Below are 16,453 nucleotides of genomic sequence, written 5' to 3'. Positions count from 1 at the left end.
TTCTAGCTGGACTCAGCCCCAAGTCTGGGTCGCTGCAGAGGAGCGAGGAATATCTGTCAGACTATTCCTCTGGCCCCGGTTCGGACTGTTTGTTGCAGCTGTAACAGTTAACCCGTTCCTTCTTTCCGCATTCTCTGCACTGTTTGCCGTGTCCTAAACTGCTCTTCCATCCATCCCTTTTGCAGGGAGAAGACGGCCTCCCGGTTCAAGGCTGCTGGAACAAGGTAAAAGCATCCTGGAGCTGCTGTGGCTGTGCTGAGCTGGCTGTGCTGCAGGTCCTGCTGATTTTTCTGAGTCGGGCTAAGGGCAAAATAGGTGTAGAGGCAAGCGTGGGATTTCCAGCACCAAACCTCTGAAAAGCAGCAGGCAAAACTCTCCCTCGTTTGTATGCTGCTCAGTTTTATGGGCTAAAAAGGAGAGCATTGCATTTGTGGTGCTCTAACACCTGCGCAGCGATACCCCCGCTGCTGGGGGCAGGCGCTGCTGCAAGGGGATGGACTGTCAGAGCCGAGCCTGGGCTAGCGCGGCGTGTGAATGCCGCTCCCTCCACTCTCGCCTTGTTTCTGCTGCTCCTCAGGGTCTGGCCCGGCTCCAGGACCTGCTGCATGCTTTAACTCAAAGTACACGAGCCACGGTGGTAGGGAGAGGGCGGAGGTACAGAGCAGCCTGGACCGCAGCTCCTGGCCTCGCTGCCAGGAGAGCACGAAGGATGCCTGCTGAGATCCAGCACCGGCTCTTCCTGGAGCAGATGCTGGAGCCAGCTTCCCTCGTGCTGTCCCTCTGTCCCTCCGTCCCATGAAGTGGTCCTTCCCTGCCCCGCCGAGCTGTCGCTAACTGTTGTTGAACTGCCACTAACACCCGTTTGTTTTCTTTTGCAGTGATGATTCTAACCCTGGACTGGCCTGTGTGTGTTATTTTACATAGAATATTTATTTTTATACAGTGTTCTTCTCCGAAATGCCAAAAGTTACGCATTGTTACAAATTATCAAGAAGCTGCATATTTTTTGTACAGACAATACTAGATCTCCCTTCTCCCCAGTTTGTCGGTTCTCTGTATAATTCCATGTCTGCTTTATGCTTGTTTTGTCATGGAGTACAGCTGTAATATTTACATGATACTTGTGCACACATGATGAATATAGGAACTTAATAAATTATTGCATTAAAAGTGCCCAAAGGAGCTGCCCTGCAGAGTTTCAAAGGTCGTTGTCATTTTTCAAGCTGGAATCGTTGAAGAATATTTCTAAATATGACATGTTTTTATTAAAGAGACACATACACAGGATTTGGGTGGTTAAATGGTGTTGCTGGCAAGACTCACTGGGAACTCAGAGGTTTCCTGATGAATAGTTTTGGAGGAAGCCACGTTTCAGCACTACCCTCAGGTAGCCAAGCGCAGCCTGTGCCAGCCCCTGGGGCTGCTCCTCGGCCACACACGCAGGGAAGCGCCCCGTGAGCTGTGGACCTGGCGCGTACAAAGAGCCTCTTGGTCTCCTGCCTCGGGCAGTCACTTAGCTGGATTAACCCTCACGACAACGAGTTCAGGAATTCAGACGTCCTTCTGAATTGTAGGCCTGCAACTAGCTTGATTAAAGCTTCATTTAAAATGAAGCAGATGGCAGACACCTCGATGATACCCTAATGAATTATTAGATAAACCCATCCACGTGGCTCCTTTAACGCTAAGCAAAGCCGCATGCAAACCTGTAGCGTGTCATAACCTGTGTGTGTGCACCCTAATTACCCTTCCTGTCCTGCCATTGGTAATGTCTCAAGCCTACGGTACCCATCAAGAAAAAAAAATACACCGTCAGGCTAAGTGAACGTCACAGACTGCTTTTCTTAGAAAATCAGCAAAGAGCGTAAGCCTAAATCCGTCCCCTAAAACACGTCCACTTTCCTTTGTTGATCACAAAGGGTGAAGGACAGGTTGCAACCTGGGGCTTTCGGGGGGATACAGAGATGCTTCCAGTACCTAAAAGTCCTCATTGTTGGTACCCTGGCGATGCTGCCGTATGGTTTTTACCACCACAGTGCCACAGGACCACGGGCTGTGCCCCCAGCTGCCTGTCCTGGCTACAGCCGTGCCAGCTGACGGGATCACGAGCACCTCCTGCGCTCGCTCCTCAGCTGTTTTCAGGCTGCTGGCTGCTTGTTTGCCAGCTGCCTCCACGAAGCCCGTTAGCCCCACCAGAGCACGACGACGGCAGGATATGTGCTTCTCTTGCGTGCAGAAGAAAAGGCTGGCCGGGGACTGTCCCAGGAGCAGAGCCCGGCCCCTGTCTGATTGAAAGCCGTTTGTCATCTCACCCTGTCAGAAATTTATTGGGCTTCAGCTGAAAACCAGTGAGGTTTCTACCACCCTGCATCCCATGCCTACAGGCTGTTCCTCGCTCAGATTGCTCTCGTAGTTAGGAAACCCCCTGTGACTTTCAACCTTAGCTGATTTGGGATCTTTACAAACATTTCTTCTTATGCCAACATTGTCCCGTGGATGAAACTTCTCCATGCACGATGTTTTCATGAGGTGCTTGGGGTACTGGAGCTGACATGGCACCGAAAGAAAATGAACTGCAGAGCACTGAGGGCTTCTTGTTTGTCTTCTCAGTAAGCTCTCCCATGGATTTAAGATCCAGCTCGCTGGTACAAAGCTTTGCAGCTGTGAAGCTTAGCCGAGAACAGTACTTATTTAAGCAAGGATGCCACACAGCTCTGGTGTTTTAATTACACACCTGTTGAGCACAAAGCAGTAAAAGCCCCTCCAGCTACACTGCTGGTTTTGGAAGGTGATGGCAGTGGCAGCAGTGAGTTTCTTCTCTGCTCTTACAGCGTGTGGCCCACAAGGTAGGTGGTTTGACTGCTGCAGTCCTTTCTAAAAGTGTTGTCTATGTTTAATTCTCAGAAACTGATAGATCTGTAGAAGAACCTGCTGATAACTCCTGTTCCCTTTGCTGCCTGCGGTGTATTTTTGTTTTGTAACCGCTGTGGCTGTACTGCATGGGACTTCGCTTGGGTTTGCCTCACCTGAATGTGAATGAAGCACGCGTGTGTTGTGTTGTCCTAACAGCTGCTGAAGGCTCCTCCAGGAGTCTCAAGCTGATCCCCCGTCTGTTTTGGTTTACCGGGCTGGTTTTCAGGTGATGTATCGGTGAGACAGAAAGCTTTTACCTGAGGCAGAGGGGTCCTTGAAATGCAATTGCCGCAACTTTTAAAAGTACCTGACTTGTATCAGCAAAATGCAGGGGAGGAGCCTGACCAAAGGGGGCTGAAATCCCCTACTTCCAGCTTTGCCCCAGCAAAGTCCCTGTCTCATCAGTGGAGGTGTTCCTGAGTTAACCAGGGCACACCCTGCGAGGCCTTGGTGCTGCCCCTTCTGTACGACTCCGTTATTCCCTGTCAGCAAAGACATGTGCCTCCTAGGTGCACGTGTGCGTGGCAGCAGCTCGTGTGCTCGTCCTTATTGCCTTTCTGTCTCAGATGGTTCTGTTCATAGCCTTGGTTTGTCTTCGGGTTCGCTGCTGGGCTCTGAGGTGCTTATTGTGGGCGGCACAACTTAGGACTTTCTGAGGCTTCCTTTTGGGTTCCCTTAAAAGCTGAAATTAATTCAGCAAAAAGCCTTTTAAAGCTTTGAGACTAATGTTTTAGAGGAGAACTTACTCACTTAAAAACTGGTTTAATTTCTACTTGTGTTTGAAAACCAGTAGCCCCTTTTACACCCAGGCAAAGAAATGTTTTTAACCTGGAGTAGATAGTAGACACTTTATGTATTCATAAAATCTGAAGCGGCTCTAGGCTGTGGGAACAGAGATGTCGCCTGCCACTGCAGGTCAATCTGAGGTTGTGAATCAGAGCGAAATTGTACCCCTCAGCTGCTCTTCCCAAACGTACGCCTTGCATTTCAAGAAAAACCCGACTGGCAGAGGCTGGGCTCGTGCCGCTCCGGATCCAGCAGTTTGGTTTCGGGGCCTCTCCCTGCTGAAACCCGGGACCGGGTCGTTGTCACGGCTGAGTGCTGTTTTTCCGACTGGCCCGTTTCATGTGAAATCGTTTGTCTGCCCCCTTCAAGGGTCAAACTCCTTGGCTGATAGCCAAAAAGTGAGAGAAACGAGGGTGGAGATGTTTGGGAAGTGACAGCAGAACGAAAGAAGAAGGACCTTCCTGAAGATTTGCTGGAGATGCTTTGCAAGTTCCCTCCCTGGAGCTTGGGAAGAGTTCTTCAACCGCGCGCCAGGAGCCTGTGCCCAGATAACGCCTGGCGGGGCCGCAGAGCGCAGCGTGCCAGCGCTTCTTGCTTTGCTTTCGGCCTTCTCCCAGAGGCCAGTGGCAGAGTTTGAAAGTGACGCCGTTTGTCTTCTTTCTTTGGTCATTTTCACTTCGGTCTATTATTGTGGTCAGGCTCTTCAGATGAAGAATTGGGCTCAGTTTTCCAGCAGCTGCTGTATAAATGAGTGCAAGATATAAACAGAATTTCAGTGGGGGGATCCTTTGATCCGAGAAAGAAATCCTTCTGTAACAGTTTTCTTTAGGAAAGTCAGTCAAGCTGCGCGTGCTCAGCGTAGGGTGCTGCTCCGAGGATGTGATAAAACCTTTTCCTACTGCTTCTGGTTGCCAGAGGACAAACTTCCACCTGTATCTTTGATGATTCCATCTTTAACCTTTTCATCACAAACTTTTTTTCTCCTGGTAAATTAGAAAGGAATGAAGCCTTTTGCTGAAAAGAGGAAAACATACTAGCTACTGAAGGCGTGAAATGTCTCGTCAGAGAAGGAAAACGTGGAGTGTGGATAAAACCTGGTTTCACTGAACAGTTCCTTTGCTTCCTGTATTGCTGCTTTGGTCTCCCCCACGCACGCTGGATGTTTTTTTGTCTGGAGCCCTCCAGAAGTATTATTTTGCTGTCCTATTAAGGTGCTTTTTGTGGGTATCTTTCAACAGATGTACTTCCAGATGGAAAATAAGGATCACAAGGGTCAAATCCCACTGTCACATGTTCTAATACTGGAAGGAAATAAAGATTTGGCAAGGTGCTGAGGGGCGCGGAGGACATTTCCCAGCTACCTGAAGGTCAGAACGTGCAGCTGTGGGTGCCTCATACCAACTGCCACACAAACCTGCCATCAGTTCCCACGGCTGAAGGTTAAATGGAACACGTGAACGTTGTAGTGTCTTTCACCAGAGCTCTTCCAATAGACTAAAAAAGCTAAAATTAATTACCAAGTACATATATCGTGAATGTGACTCATAACATTTTTATTTCATTGAGTACACTGGGAATCCCATTTGTCCCAGCATTAAAGCGCACGTTTAACTTAGAGCGTGTGACTGCCGTTGGCCTAAATGATACGATTTGCATGTTGAAGTGTTCTGCTGAATCGGGGCCGTTATTATTAGAGCTAATGAATGATGCCTAAATCATTAGGCAGAACTAAATGATAAGCAATTCATGCTCCTTCAGAGAGAAGGAGCTGATTTTGAGTTCCAAGTGATGTTTAATAAATCTGAGCAAGCCCCAGAAACGCAATAACCTTTCAGGTAGCCGTTGGCCACTCAGCTGGAATAGTCCCGACCTTCTGGGAAGGACATCTGTACCCAGCAGCCGCCCCTTTTTGCCACTGCATAGAAAGTATGCTTTTAAAATGTGATTCGAGGGTTAAAAAGAGCAGGGGAAAAGTTCTGCTTTCCGTTTGATGCGAAGAACACCTATTGTGATTTTTTTCTTAACAAATTTATTCAGTAAGCACAGTAGTAGGGGAATAAATTGTTTCAGTTAGGAACCAGGCTGATGAAAGGGTTACTCTGTTTTATTTGTAGTTCTTACTGTGTATTTTTGGGGGGTGGGGGGAGGAGGGGAGAACCTGACCAGAACTGCAGGCGGTAGGTGTGCTTTCTTCTTCCTTTTTGTAATAAAAACCAGTTATGTATATAGTTTGATAATGCTACTTCTACATTTCTTTTTATTAATGATATTTTGGGGGCAATTTGTTTGCTCTTTTCTAGTGTTTCCTTTTAAGCATATTTTTGACGAGCTTTTGGAATAAGTTTGTAAATGTTTCTGACTCCAGATGTCCCAAGGGCATTCCTAGCGGGTTGTTTTTTCTCCCAGAGTTCAAGAGTAAGATGGTGCTCTCCATAGGCAAACCGATTTTCAGTGGGGACAAACGCATCCCCACGGGCTGCGCCTAGGGACCAGGTACCAGTGACCTCTCCCGGACAAAACGGTCTCTCCAAAACTCCATTTACAGAATCCACAAGGGCTGCGCGAGGGACCAGTTGATTAAAGACGGTCTCTGTCGATTTTACATGGTCTGGCATTTAGAAATGAGTCTGGCGAGAGTCGCTGTGCCCTCTTCAGGAGCATTCTACAGCCTGAGATCTCAGACTTGAAAACGGCACGCTCCTGGTGGTTACCTACCACAGTGTCGTCGTCTCTCGCTATTGTTTTCCCTCCTCTAGATGCAGCAGTGCACTTACACCCAGCTCATCCTCGGCCTTTGCTCCACATCGAACGCGCGTGCAAATGCTGTGCCGGGTGAGAGCCTTGGTTTGTTTCACACATCTTTGTTTTCCCCCTCGCCCTGTTTTTGTCCCTGTTGTTTCCAGATGTCCTTGTCCCTGACAAAATGGGTACTTTTTTTCTGCATTTTCAAAAAATCTCTGCTGGTCACGTTTTGATTCTTCCCACTCATTTTTATTTATCTATCCTTCCTGCACTTCTTCCTCCTTTCTTGTAGCCCTTCATTGTCAAACACTTGGATCCAATGGAAAAAAAATCACAGCAAAACACGAATTAAGACCATAGATATCTGTTAAGTTTTTGGAGTCGACCGTAAAGCATCTACTGTTTAAAATGCTACATGGCAAGACCGGTTTAGCTTCGTAGCTTTCTTATGGTTATTTGCTTGTTGAAGTTATCAAATAAAGAAGTGTTTTTTCCAAACAGAATTAGTAGGAACATGAGAGGGGTTGTTTATTTAAGAAAATCTTGCTAGACTTTTTTCTCTTTGCTGCAATACATGACTTTAACTGCTGTCACATGCTGAGCGTAGTAGGTTGGACGTGTTGGTGGTAGGTGCAAGAGGATCGGTTGTGAAACGCACGGGTCGGATCTCGTGTTCTTGTGTTCTCTTGCAGGCTGTGTTTGTCAATCCCTTGTCCCTGGCAGGGATTTGTTGGGCGTGTGAAATTCCATTTTGTGATAATTCCATTGTTCTCTCACGGTAACGTTTCAAAACATTGCTTCAGTAAATCTTCCCTTCTGCTCTCCTGCAAGGATTTGCTTTTTACCCTGGTGTTGTGCTCGAGCTGCAGACCCAGCAGTCTTACCCTCCTGGTGAGCCTTTTGAGGAGGTGACACGCTTCCTCGGAAGTGCACTGCCTCTTCTGCAGCAGTTGCCTTCTGCTGGCCTGCCCTGAGGGGCAAGAGTTTTGTTTGGTGGCCCCAGGCCCAGATCAGAAGATGATGATGGCTGTGCTGATGCCAAGCCCTGTTTGGTGAGAACTCATGTGGGGATTATGGTTTGGAGCCCCCCTTACTTTTACAAAGGACCTGAAGTTGGGAGGGGAAAATGTCCTCCTAGACTGGTGAAGTCATCCTGCCTGCTCTCTTTGGTGCCCAGTCACTGTAACAGAGGTAGAAGCCCTCAGAAAAGGTTATCAGCAGAACCAGACAGAGCGCTGACCATCCCTGTGATGCCATGCAGAGGTACCAGAGAAGGGGCCAGGTGTTGGATGCCGCACATGAGGGATGGCAGCAGGGGACTCGCACAGCCTGACAAGGCTCAGCTGCAGCACGGGCTCGCCCTCAATCCCTTCCCGCTTGTCAAACCCAACAGGATTACTTTATTTCTTCTTGCCCTTCAACGTTTTTCATTTAGAGATAAGGTAAATTGGGGCAGAGCATAGCCGTTGCCTCCCCCCCACCCCGTTAAGGAGGATTGAGCATCCCTTTGATGCTGGGGAATGGCCTGACTCCACACAACTCAGACTTAATGATGCAAAATTGACTCCAGATGCTCAGCAGCAGAGTAATGGGAGGAAAGTTGCTGATTTACAGGGAGAGCCTGCAGACGCCGTGGGCTGGCTGGTGGTAGAACTCATGGGGCGCATCTACGTTGCCAGTCAGTGCTGCCTGAGAAGAACAGGCCTGAAGTAGGAACCAGGTCCTGCTGAGGAACCACCTTGGCTCAGGAGGTTCCATTTTTGACTGTGGAGGCCTCGATCTTGTCTGGCCCCGCAGGCTGGCCGCCAGTAGTGGTTTGGATGCATGAGGTACGCTGCTGAAGCTCACCTTCGGGTTCAGCTTCGTCTGCCAGGAACCCGGTCTCTACATTCAGTGACGGCTCTGTGCTGGGAGCCAAGGCAGAGCATGTGAGCACAGGCAGGGGATTTGCTTTAGAAGCACACCTTTGATTGCGATACGTGCCGAATGCAGCCAGCGCAGAGCAGTGCTGTGCAGAGGTGGTGCTCTCTGCTCCCCAGCTCGCTACGTGTGGCTGAGGGTTTCCTCACCAGGTTTCTCCGTCCCGGTGAACGAGCTCTGCCAAGAAAGTTGTGTCATGTCAAGTGGATCTCCCCTTGGTACCCAGAGCCCTCAGAGCACAGCAAAACACCTCCCTGGTGTCATTTTCCCACATCTGGAATGCTTGTGTCATTGGTACCACCCGTTTCTCATCTTCCTCTAATTTGGACACCAAATTCCTTGATGCTGGGGGTGCTTTCTGCCAAAGGTCTGCTCGTCGGCCAACGTCAGCCAGGCGTCAATTCACGAATCCCTGCAGGAGAAGGATTGCTGAAGCAATTTGTTACCTATCTGGTTTTCTTGAATTTTACAAGAGACTTTTTTTTGGTGGCATAGAATGTACGATATTTAATGTAACAGTAGTAAAGTGATGACTTATGGGTAAATATCAGGGCATTGTTTCTGTGCATCTCCCATAAACACTGATGGACTGAGACATTTACGCCTGTATACACTTTTTACATTCTTATTATTACTCTTATTAAATATCCAGTGTTATTTGCCTTTCACAACTGTAAGTGCTGTGATGTTCTTCTGTATTACCAGGAATTGTTATTGTCAATGTGCTGATTCTCAGGCACTATTTCAACTCCTTTTGACGTAGTTCAGCTACTTGGAACTTTTTGGCCTGTAAGAAAATTCCACACTAAATAATTGCTAGAATGGGGAGAACAAAGGGCTGTTCTTTCCCATAATCTTGCCAGCCTCTGTAGGAGCTTCTTCAGCCAAAATGAGCATTTGCTTTCTTTTCTGCTTTTGCCTCGGTAATAGAAGAACTTTGATTTGTTTTGTCTTTTAAACCTGGAAATTCTGAATTCCACGTTGAATGTTTCTAGCATTATTTTAGAAAAGCAGAGGTACTGTTTAGTAGGGTTAGGCTCTGAGCTATGGCATAAGGAGTTGCTGATCATAACAGAACTTAAAATAATTTTGTTTTTCTTTGTAAGTATTTTTACACTATTAATTTTATAAGCAAAATGTTTGTGTGATTTAAAACTTAAAGGATATTAACAGGTGAAACATTTAACATGTATGAGAAAAGGGGTTCACTTAAATGACTTCCACTAGTATGAATGAAACTAGCCTACGATTTTCATCAGAACTAGAACTGTGCCTCAGTTGCCCACCTTGTGTCCATTAACTGAATGGTTTCAGAGAAGCCACGCCTGTCCTTAAGAGTAGGTGTGCACTTAACCTGCTGAATGACTGCTCAGTCATAAATGACGTTCAGTTACAAAAAAGTAACCCACAGCTTAATTACAGTGCCTTGAAAGCATTTCTACTTTCTTGCAAGTGACGGAAACTTTATACACTTAATCACCAAGTACCAAGTTAGCAGATAAAGAAAATAGTACTTATCTTATTCTGAGGTGCTGTTTTATATTATGAGGAAAATTGCTATGCGAGAGCTGTGCGTTGCTATTGTAAATGCCTTAGCCTGTTCGCTGCATCATGGTGAGAATAAACCTGGGGGATTCCAGGAGGAAGTTAGTTTGGGGAATGGACTTCTGGAAAACCGAAGGAGGGCTGGAAAACCAGGCAGGAGGTAACAAAATGTCTTGGGCTGGACGGTTGTTGCGATGGTCGGCAGACCACCCTATTAGGTGTGCCATCCCATCGTTTTCCAAGAGGAGTCTGGTGAATTCCCTGTGCCTTGCGTTGAAGCTTTACTCCGTGGTGTCAATGTTTTAATGAGGTTTCTATTTTAATCTGTGTGCCATAATATTCCGGTACGATCTGCATTTGTTATGTCTGATGTACACACTTTCCATTTTATAAAAGTACCTGTTTACTTACACGAAGTTTCTGTCTCTTTTTAAATGCCCCTCGTGGCCCCTCTTGGCACGGCGTTCAGATTAAGATGCTAAGGAAAGGCCGCCACCTGCTGTTCACCACTCACCCCAGGAGCTGTGGAACCAGGAGGCACATCTCACCCGATTTGGCAGGGGGACAAAAGTCTCAAAAACGTTCTCACCAGCCTCGTGAAAACAGCTGGATAGAGGACAGAGCCCGGCTTGGTGCTTGTGCTAAGGGACAGGCAGCAATATCAGCTGAGCTCTGTTACTGGAGACGAGACCCCGAATCCCCCTGCCACCCGACCAGCCTTATTGGAGCTTTTTAAAACCAGGCTCAGAACCCAAAAGCTGTTGTCCAAGGGATCTGACCTAGAGTAAAGCATTTGATCAGCTTTTAAGAATCCCTGCTAACTTGGGGGGGAACAAACAAACAAAAACCCAAATGACCGGGCTTTTGGCTGATGGTTTGGGGCTAGCAGCACCTGGCCTGTCGGCTTGGTTTTGGCATGGTAACAAGAGGGAAGGTGTCATTGGCCTCAAATGCTGTGACAGCCAGCACGACCATCGCACTATGCCCCAGATACGTTTACCTCCTCTAACTCCACACACATGAAAATCAGACGCCTGCCTTGGAGCAAGGTTCCCTTGGCTCCCTTCTCAGCCAAAGGGGAGAAATGGGCAGCTCCAGGAGCACCCGTCTCTGCCCCTCCTGCCTTTCTCACTGCATGAACCCAAAGGGAAAGCCCACGGACACAGTGGCGTTTCCCTGAGAGGGAAGTGATTTGCTGAAAAACCTTTAGCTCTTGAACTGTTAGACAGCAAAGCTAAGTGCCTCGCTCCTGACCTCCTCTGGGTTTAGCTATGATGAGCCCTGGATCATGAGACAATCCTCAAGGATCTGGGTGGTTAACAGGGACTGAGGCACTAAGCTACGCAGAAAAAAAAGAGCACATTATGATGCTTCAACTTGGAGAGGAAAATGCATTGGGAACCTAGGATTCCCATTATTTCTTGGGGCTCTAAGGTCACTTCTGGTTTTCTTGTTTTTGTTTTTCTAAAGGCTCCTGCAAGTATAATCACCATACCTCGGGAGAGCAGTAAATTTTGCACTTGTGCAATGAATGTTTTGGAGGTCAGCTGCGTACTGCCCCCGACAAACAAGTGACCCAAATGTGGGCCTTTCTGTAAGTTTCCGTTTATAGATCAGCTTGAGATTTTTTTTTCACTTGAGGACTCGGGGGGGGTGGGGGGGGGATAAAAAGTTGATTTATGATTTAAATGGGCTATTTTAAATCAAACTGAGCTGTAGCTATGAAAGTAGAGAAATGTCCGGTGCTGTCCTGTCCTTTGAAGTTTCTCTGAGAAAAACTCAGAGCACACTGGTCCTGTGCAGGGAGACACCACGCTCGTAAATGTCACCAGAGGAGAAAGGGAACACCTACCACAGCTCCAAATCGTACCAACAGGGGGTAAGTGCAAAGGGACGAATATTTTTACTAGCACAAGAACACCTAATCAGAAACAATTACCAAAGATCCCTCTGCAAGTCTGTGAGGAACGAGAAATAGCATCTAGCTTTCTGTGAGCTGTGGCAGCTTGCTAAGAAAGCATCCTGAAGCACAGATCTGATGTGATGTGTAGAGGAGTGACTTGATGACCAAACGGTGTGCTGATGAGCACACCCCTGCTCCTCCAACAAAAAGCAAAGTTCCACAAATGCCAGGACCACAATACCCTTAGAGCTGAAGTCCCTGGGTGCCTGCTGGGGTGCATTGCTCTCTGCATCTCTCTCCAGGCATCTCTGAAAAACCATGCTGTGGTGAAAGCATAAGCACGCCATTGTAGTTTGCCTCATGAAATGTGAGTTACAGAGACAGAGGCTTTTCTGCCTCCTAGGCTGGACTGGAAGCGTTTGGTTATCGTCTGAATCTGGAGCCAAACTTAGCATTCTGTCCATCCAGCTTTGCTTCAGCTCAGAGACTGAAATAGGAGGTTTTTTTTATTACCAGCAAAGATACCTTCCTTTGGAGGTACAGGGACGTGAGGCAAAAGAACCAGCTGTGCCCTTCCTTTCTCGTAGTGTGCCTCAGCTTTCTTAGCTAGAAGCGCCAACCTGTTTAATTATTCAGAGAAGCCATTCCATGTGTGTGATCACCGTGCCACTTCCCCGTACACCTCGCCTGTTTCTGGCTATTGTTTCTGAGCTGTGGAGGATAAAACCCTGCAGCGTATTCTGGAACTGAGCATAGTGGGATTTTTTTTCCCTTTTCTGTTCCTTTTTTCTCTAATTCTGAAAGATTTTTGTAAATCTCAATTTGACAAAAAAAGACATGATTATCAGGAATAACCATAACTATTTGAATATTCCTATTAAATTGATATATTTACTTACATGACTAATTGAGTCAAGACAATGATCTCTGCAGTCTGCATCTCGTGTTTAATGCTAAGTAACAGGGATGATCTTTTTTCCCCTCTGATAAGCAGCGTTTAGCTTTTAGAAGGGGTGCTTAGGCAGGAAACACTTCTCTCTTCTTTTTGCTTATGCATTAGCTACTTTGCAGCTTTTTTTGAAGATATCCTAAGCACCATTCTACCTTAAACACCGTGCCAGAACCTGACGTGCTCAAAAACAGTTTAATTCTGAATTAAATGCCCGGTCTGGTTTCACACTAATAGTACAATAAGAGAGTGCAAAAAAAGGATTTAGATTTTCTGCTTCTCTTTAAGAAGAGCTTGCTGTGCCTGAAATACTAGCATATTGAAGCTGTAAACGCTATGGAGGGTGTGGGGGGGATTCAGAAATGGCTCAAAATGGGCAAAAGTCGTAACAGAAATACGGATTATTTGCAGAACTCAGTTATTACATCTGTTGTCTACTGCCGTAACATACGCACACCAACTTTTATTGTGTTAGGCCGTGCTAATAACATGACAGCACTTGCACTGATTTGATAAAACTCCTGGATTCCACAGGGCGGTAAGACAGAGCTTTCAGAGTACTTGACATTACTGTACTGCCAGGCCAACCCTGGATGCCTGCCAGCCTAAGCGAGAGTGGAGCCGTATCGCTTGGTTGTGGCGCTATGAAATATTCATTGCAATGTTTGAGTTATAACAGCTTCTGTCCAAAAGTGAGAGTGCCATAAACAGGCTGTTATTCCGCTCGCTGGTGAGTGAGGCAGGCGGCAGTCTATAACTGCTCTGTCAATAGCTATGTTGTTTATTTTGACAAAGGAACAGATTGTATTTGCACTGGGAAGGCAACTGGCAGATGGTCTCTGCACAACCTAGCGAGGGCAGACTCTGCTCCTGTTGATGGCGGGGGGAAGCTCCCGCTTAATCCAGCACTGTAAATTTGCCGTTTGAGCAATGTGACTTATTCACCATCTTTCCCTGAACAAGTTGATCTGACAGACCAGGACATAAAGCTGTTGTGACCAAAAACCTTGGGCTCATCCCCTGCCTACCATGGTGGCGAAGATACCTGCCGCAACAGAGGCCTCGTCGAGCAGCGTAAGGGACCTCCTGCTCGCCACGCTCCCTTGAAGCCTCAGTGTTCAACACCGAGCCCAGAGCTGGGAAGAAAATGTGAGCGTCTGCGCTGCTCTAAAAAAGGTGGTTCTGAAAGCTACCAGGTGGTAGCTCCCCATCCTTGCTGGTCTGCATCGTGGCTTGTGAGCCGACGGCCGCCTCTAAGGCCCTGCACGCACAGCTCACTGAGCACACAGGTCTCCTCCGTGCTGGTGCAGCTTCCCTGGACACAGAACCTGCTCCCAGACCACCATCCCCACAGAAATAACGAAAGCAATAGCAGAAAGCCACTGCAAAACAGGAAAGCCTGTCTCCAGAGAGTACCTGCTCCGCTGCCCGTGGCGCAGCGCCTTGTGCGGGGACGCGACGGCCGCTGGGACGCGTGGCTCTTGCCGCAGAAGACGGGAGCAACCTGCCGTGGGTGATAAAGAAGAAACGAGGAATTAGATTTTTATTTTAGGAAACACAAAAGCTGTAAGAGGAGGCCGCAGCCCCGCACACCCAGAGGAACTATGCCTCTTCTAGGACTGGCATTTGATGGCCACGTTATACTACAAAAGGCAAACGTGAAGGAGCCACACCTCAACACTTTATTTCCTTGGAGCCATCAGAAAGGCACATACCCATGCAGTGGACCTGAAAATATGACTGCAGGTAATGAGAAGGCTGTGTATAAACAGAAAAAGTTGTGTTTTGTTTTTTGTAAATAGAATGAGTTGTCCAAACGTTGATAGTTTGCCTCACGCAGAAGGCATACATGTTGTTTTTTTTCTTTGTAGACCTCCTACGCTTTTGTGTTGTTATCACACAGCAACTATTTGTTAATCTGCAACAAACTGGGAATGTTTTCAAAAATATGTGGTGCTTATTTTGTCTCATCTCAAATTATTTTTAATAACAAAGCCATGTGCCACATGCATGGTCGCGAGTATTACTGGATGCAATTATTCCTATCTCGAAACAGCAAAACGCAAATGTTCTTCCTCCTTCTTCACATGGGTTTTAAATTCTTTTGTTTTTATGCTTTGTACTTGAAAATCTTCCACCATCCCTCCCCAGAATCTGTTGACGGTTCAATACGCTTACAACTCTATAGGTATCTTTCCCATTGCTACAAAGTATTAACATCCATTCAGATCCCATGAAGACTTCCCCTTTTGTGTACAATAATTCAAATGCAAGGTTTTTTCCTGGGGTTTCGGAGCATTTTGACCTCGTTCACAAAAATAAACTTCTGCTGTCTCATTGCAGGTCTGTGCATCCCCCGTACGCTTATCCAGAAAATCTGTGGCCGGTTTCATCTAAATCTGGCACGGGGGTTCACAGCTCGAGTACTTCTTTCCTGGAAGTTTTGTGAAGGCAGATGGCCACAAAGAAGAAAGAAAAGCCCGCAGAGGTAAGGCTGTGATGAGGAATCGCTCCTCGTAACACATCAGAAAGATTCTGGGCCGAAGGAGGGGGAAGAGAAGGCTCCAACGCATTAAACTGCGGATATGTGGATCTTGTTGGGCAACTTGCTGAAAAAGACAAGAGGCGTCTTTATTCCCATTTTAAAGCATGTCAAAATACAGCTGTTGTTAGTGCCTGTGCTCACAGAGAAAGCCCTAGGTTGCCGCCACTCACGCCCTTTTTCCCTGGGAGATGGTGTGGTCCACAATGAATATAATCTGAAGGAATACTTCAACATTGTTTCTTTCCCCTACCGAATGCAATTCTAGGCGGGCACAAAAGTTTCTTTTTGGCAGGGCCAGAAACAAACTCCAGGAAGCCGGTGAACCTTTGTGGTTTTTACAGCAACAAAGGGCGCGCTGCAAGCATGGATGCCTCTTTATCATCCTGCTCCGTTGTTCCCAGCCACCCTCCTAGAACAACGCTGTGTGCGAGTCGGAGTCATCTGGGTTAACGCCGCGACCCTGCCGCCTCTCAGCAGCCCCCGAACGAGGGAAGCCAGCGCAGCGATGCGAGGCGTTTGTGTGTGAACGGTGAGACGAACTCGAGTTTTCTCTCTGACCGTGCCTGCGATGGGCGTTGGAGGTGCAGCTCTCGTGGGCACCGCCGGGCCTGCGGCGCTGCCAACGGCCTCGCCACGCGACCGCGGCCCCTGCGGCTCCCGGCTCCGCGTCGGGGGGGCCAGGAACGAGACCTGCCCTTCGCAAAGCAACTTCGCAGCCCTCGTGGCCGGGCTACAAAGCCCCCGGGCGGCCGGGAACGAGGCCGGGAGGCCGCAAGACACAAAGAGCCGCCCACCCTCTTTGTTGCGCCGGGCACACCGGCACCGGGCTCACCTTCCGCCGGGGGGGGGGGGGGACGCGGCCGGGGGGCTTCGCTCCGCTGCCGGCCCCTTCCCCCCCGGGCAAGGAGGGCGGCAGCCGCAGGGGGCTTGTTGCAGGCCGGGGCTGCGGTGACTCCTCCTAGAGGCGTATGCGGAGCGGGAGGAAAGCCCTGCCGCCCCCCTCGGGAGCAGCCGCCGCCATCGCCCTCCGCACGTACGAGACGGGAGCCGGCGGCTGAGGCGGGGCGAGCGGGCCGGGGGGGGGGGGGGGGGGGGGGGGGGGGGGGGGGGGCGGCCGCTCCCGTCAGCGGCCGTGAGGGGATCGGGGAGG

At 48.4% G+C, this 16,453-nt stretch overlaps 2 protein-coding genes across 4 annotated transcripts in view; both read left to right on the top strand.

The window, feature by feature from the left end:
- The window catches only part of COL13A1 (collagen type XIII alpha 1 chain), an 89,303-nt gene extending 88,112 nt beyond the window's left edge, over positions 1 to 1,191 (top strand). For both annotated transcript variants that reach the window (XM_035329563.1, XM_035329574.1), the window contains 2 exons: positions 186 to 224; positions 879 to 1,191. In XM_035329563.1, the coding sequence (XP_035185454.1) occupies positions 186 to 224; positions 879 to 881 (42 nt within the window). In that variant the 3' untranslated portion in view covers positions 882 to 1,191. The remainder of the gene's footprint in view (positions 1 to 185; positions 225 to 878) is intronic.
- Positions 1,192 to 15,537: 14,346 nt separating this feature from the next.
- LOC118168878 (core histone macro-H2A.2) overlaps positions 15,538 to 16,453 on the top strand; it is a 25,625-nt gene continuing 24,709 nt past the window's right edge. Inside the window, exon 1 of one of the 2 annotated variants that reach the window (XR_004751829.1) lies at positions 15,538 to 15,825. The gene's annotated coding sequence lies outside the window, so the exon portion shown is untranslated. The remainder of the gene's footprint in view (positions 15,826 to 16,453) is intronic. The other variant, XM_035329583.1, reaches the window with a different exon arrangement.

This window comes from Oxyura jamaicensis, chromosome 6 (assembly GCF_011077185.1).
Source record: "Oxyura jamaicensis isolate SHBP4307 breed ruddy duck chromosome 6, BPBGC_Ojam_1.0, whole genome shotgun sequence".
NCBI lineage: Eukaryota > Metazoa > Chordata > Aves > Anseriformes > Anatidae > Oxyura > Oxyura jamaicensis.
Note: the sequence above shows the minus strand (reverse complement) of the source record. Positions and strands in the feature narration are given on the sequence as shown.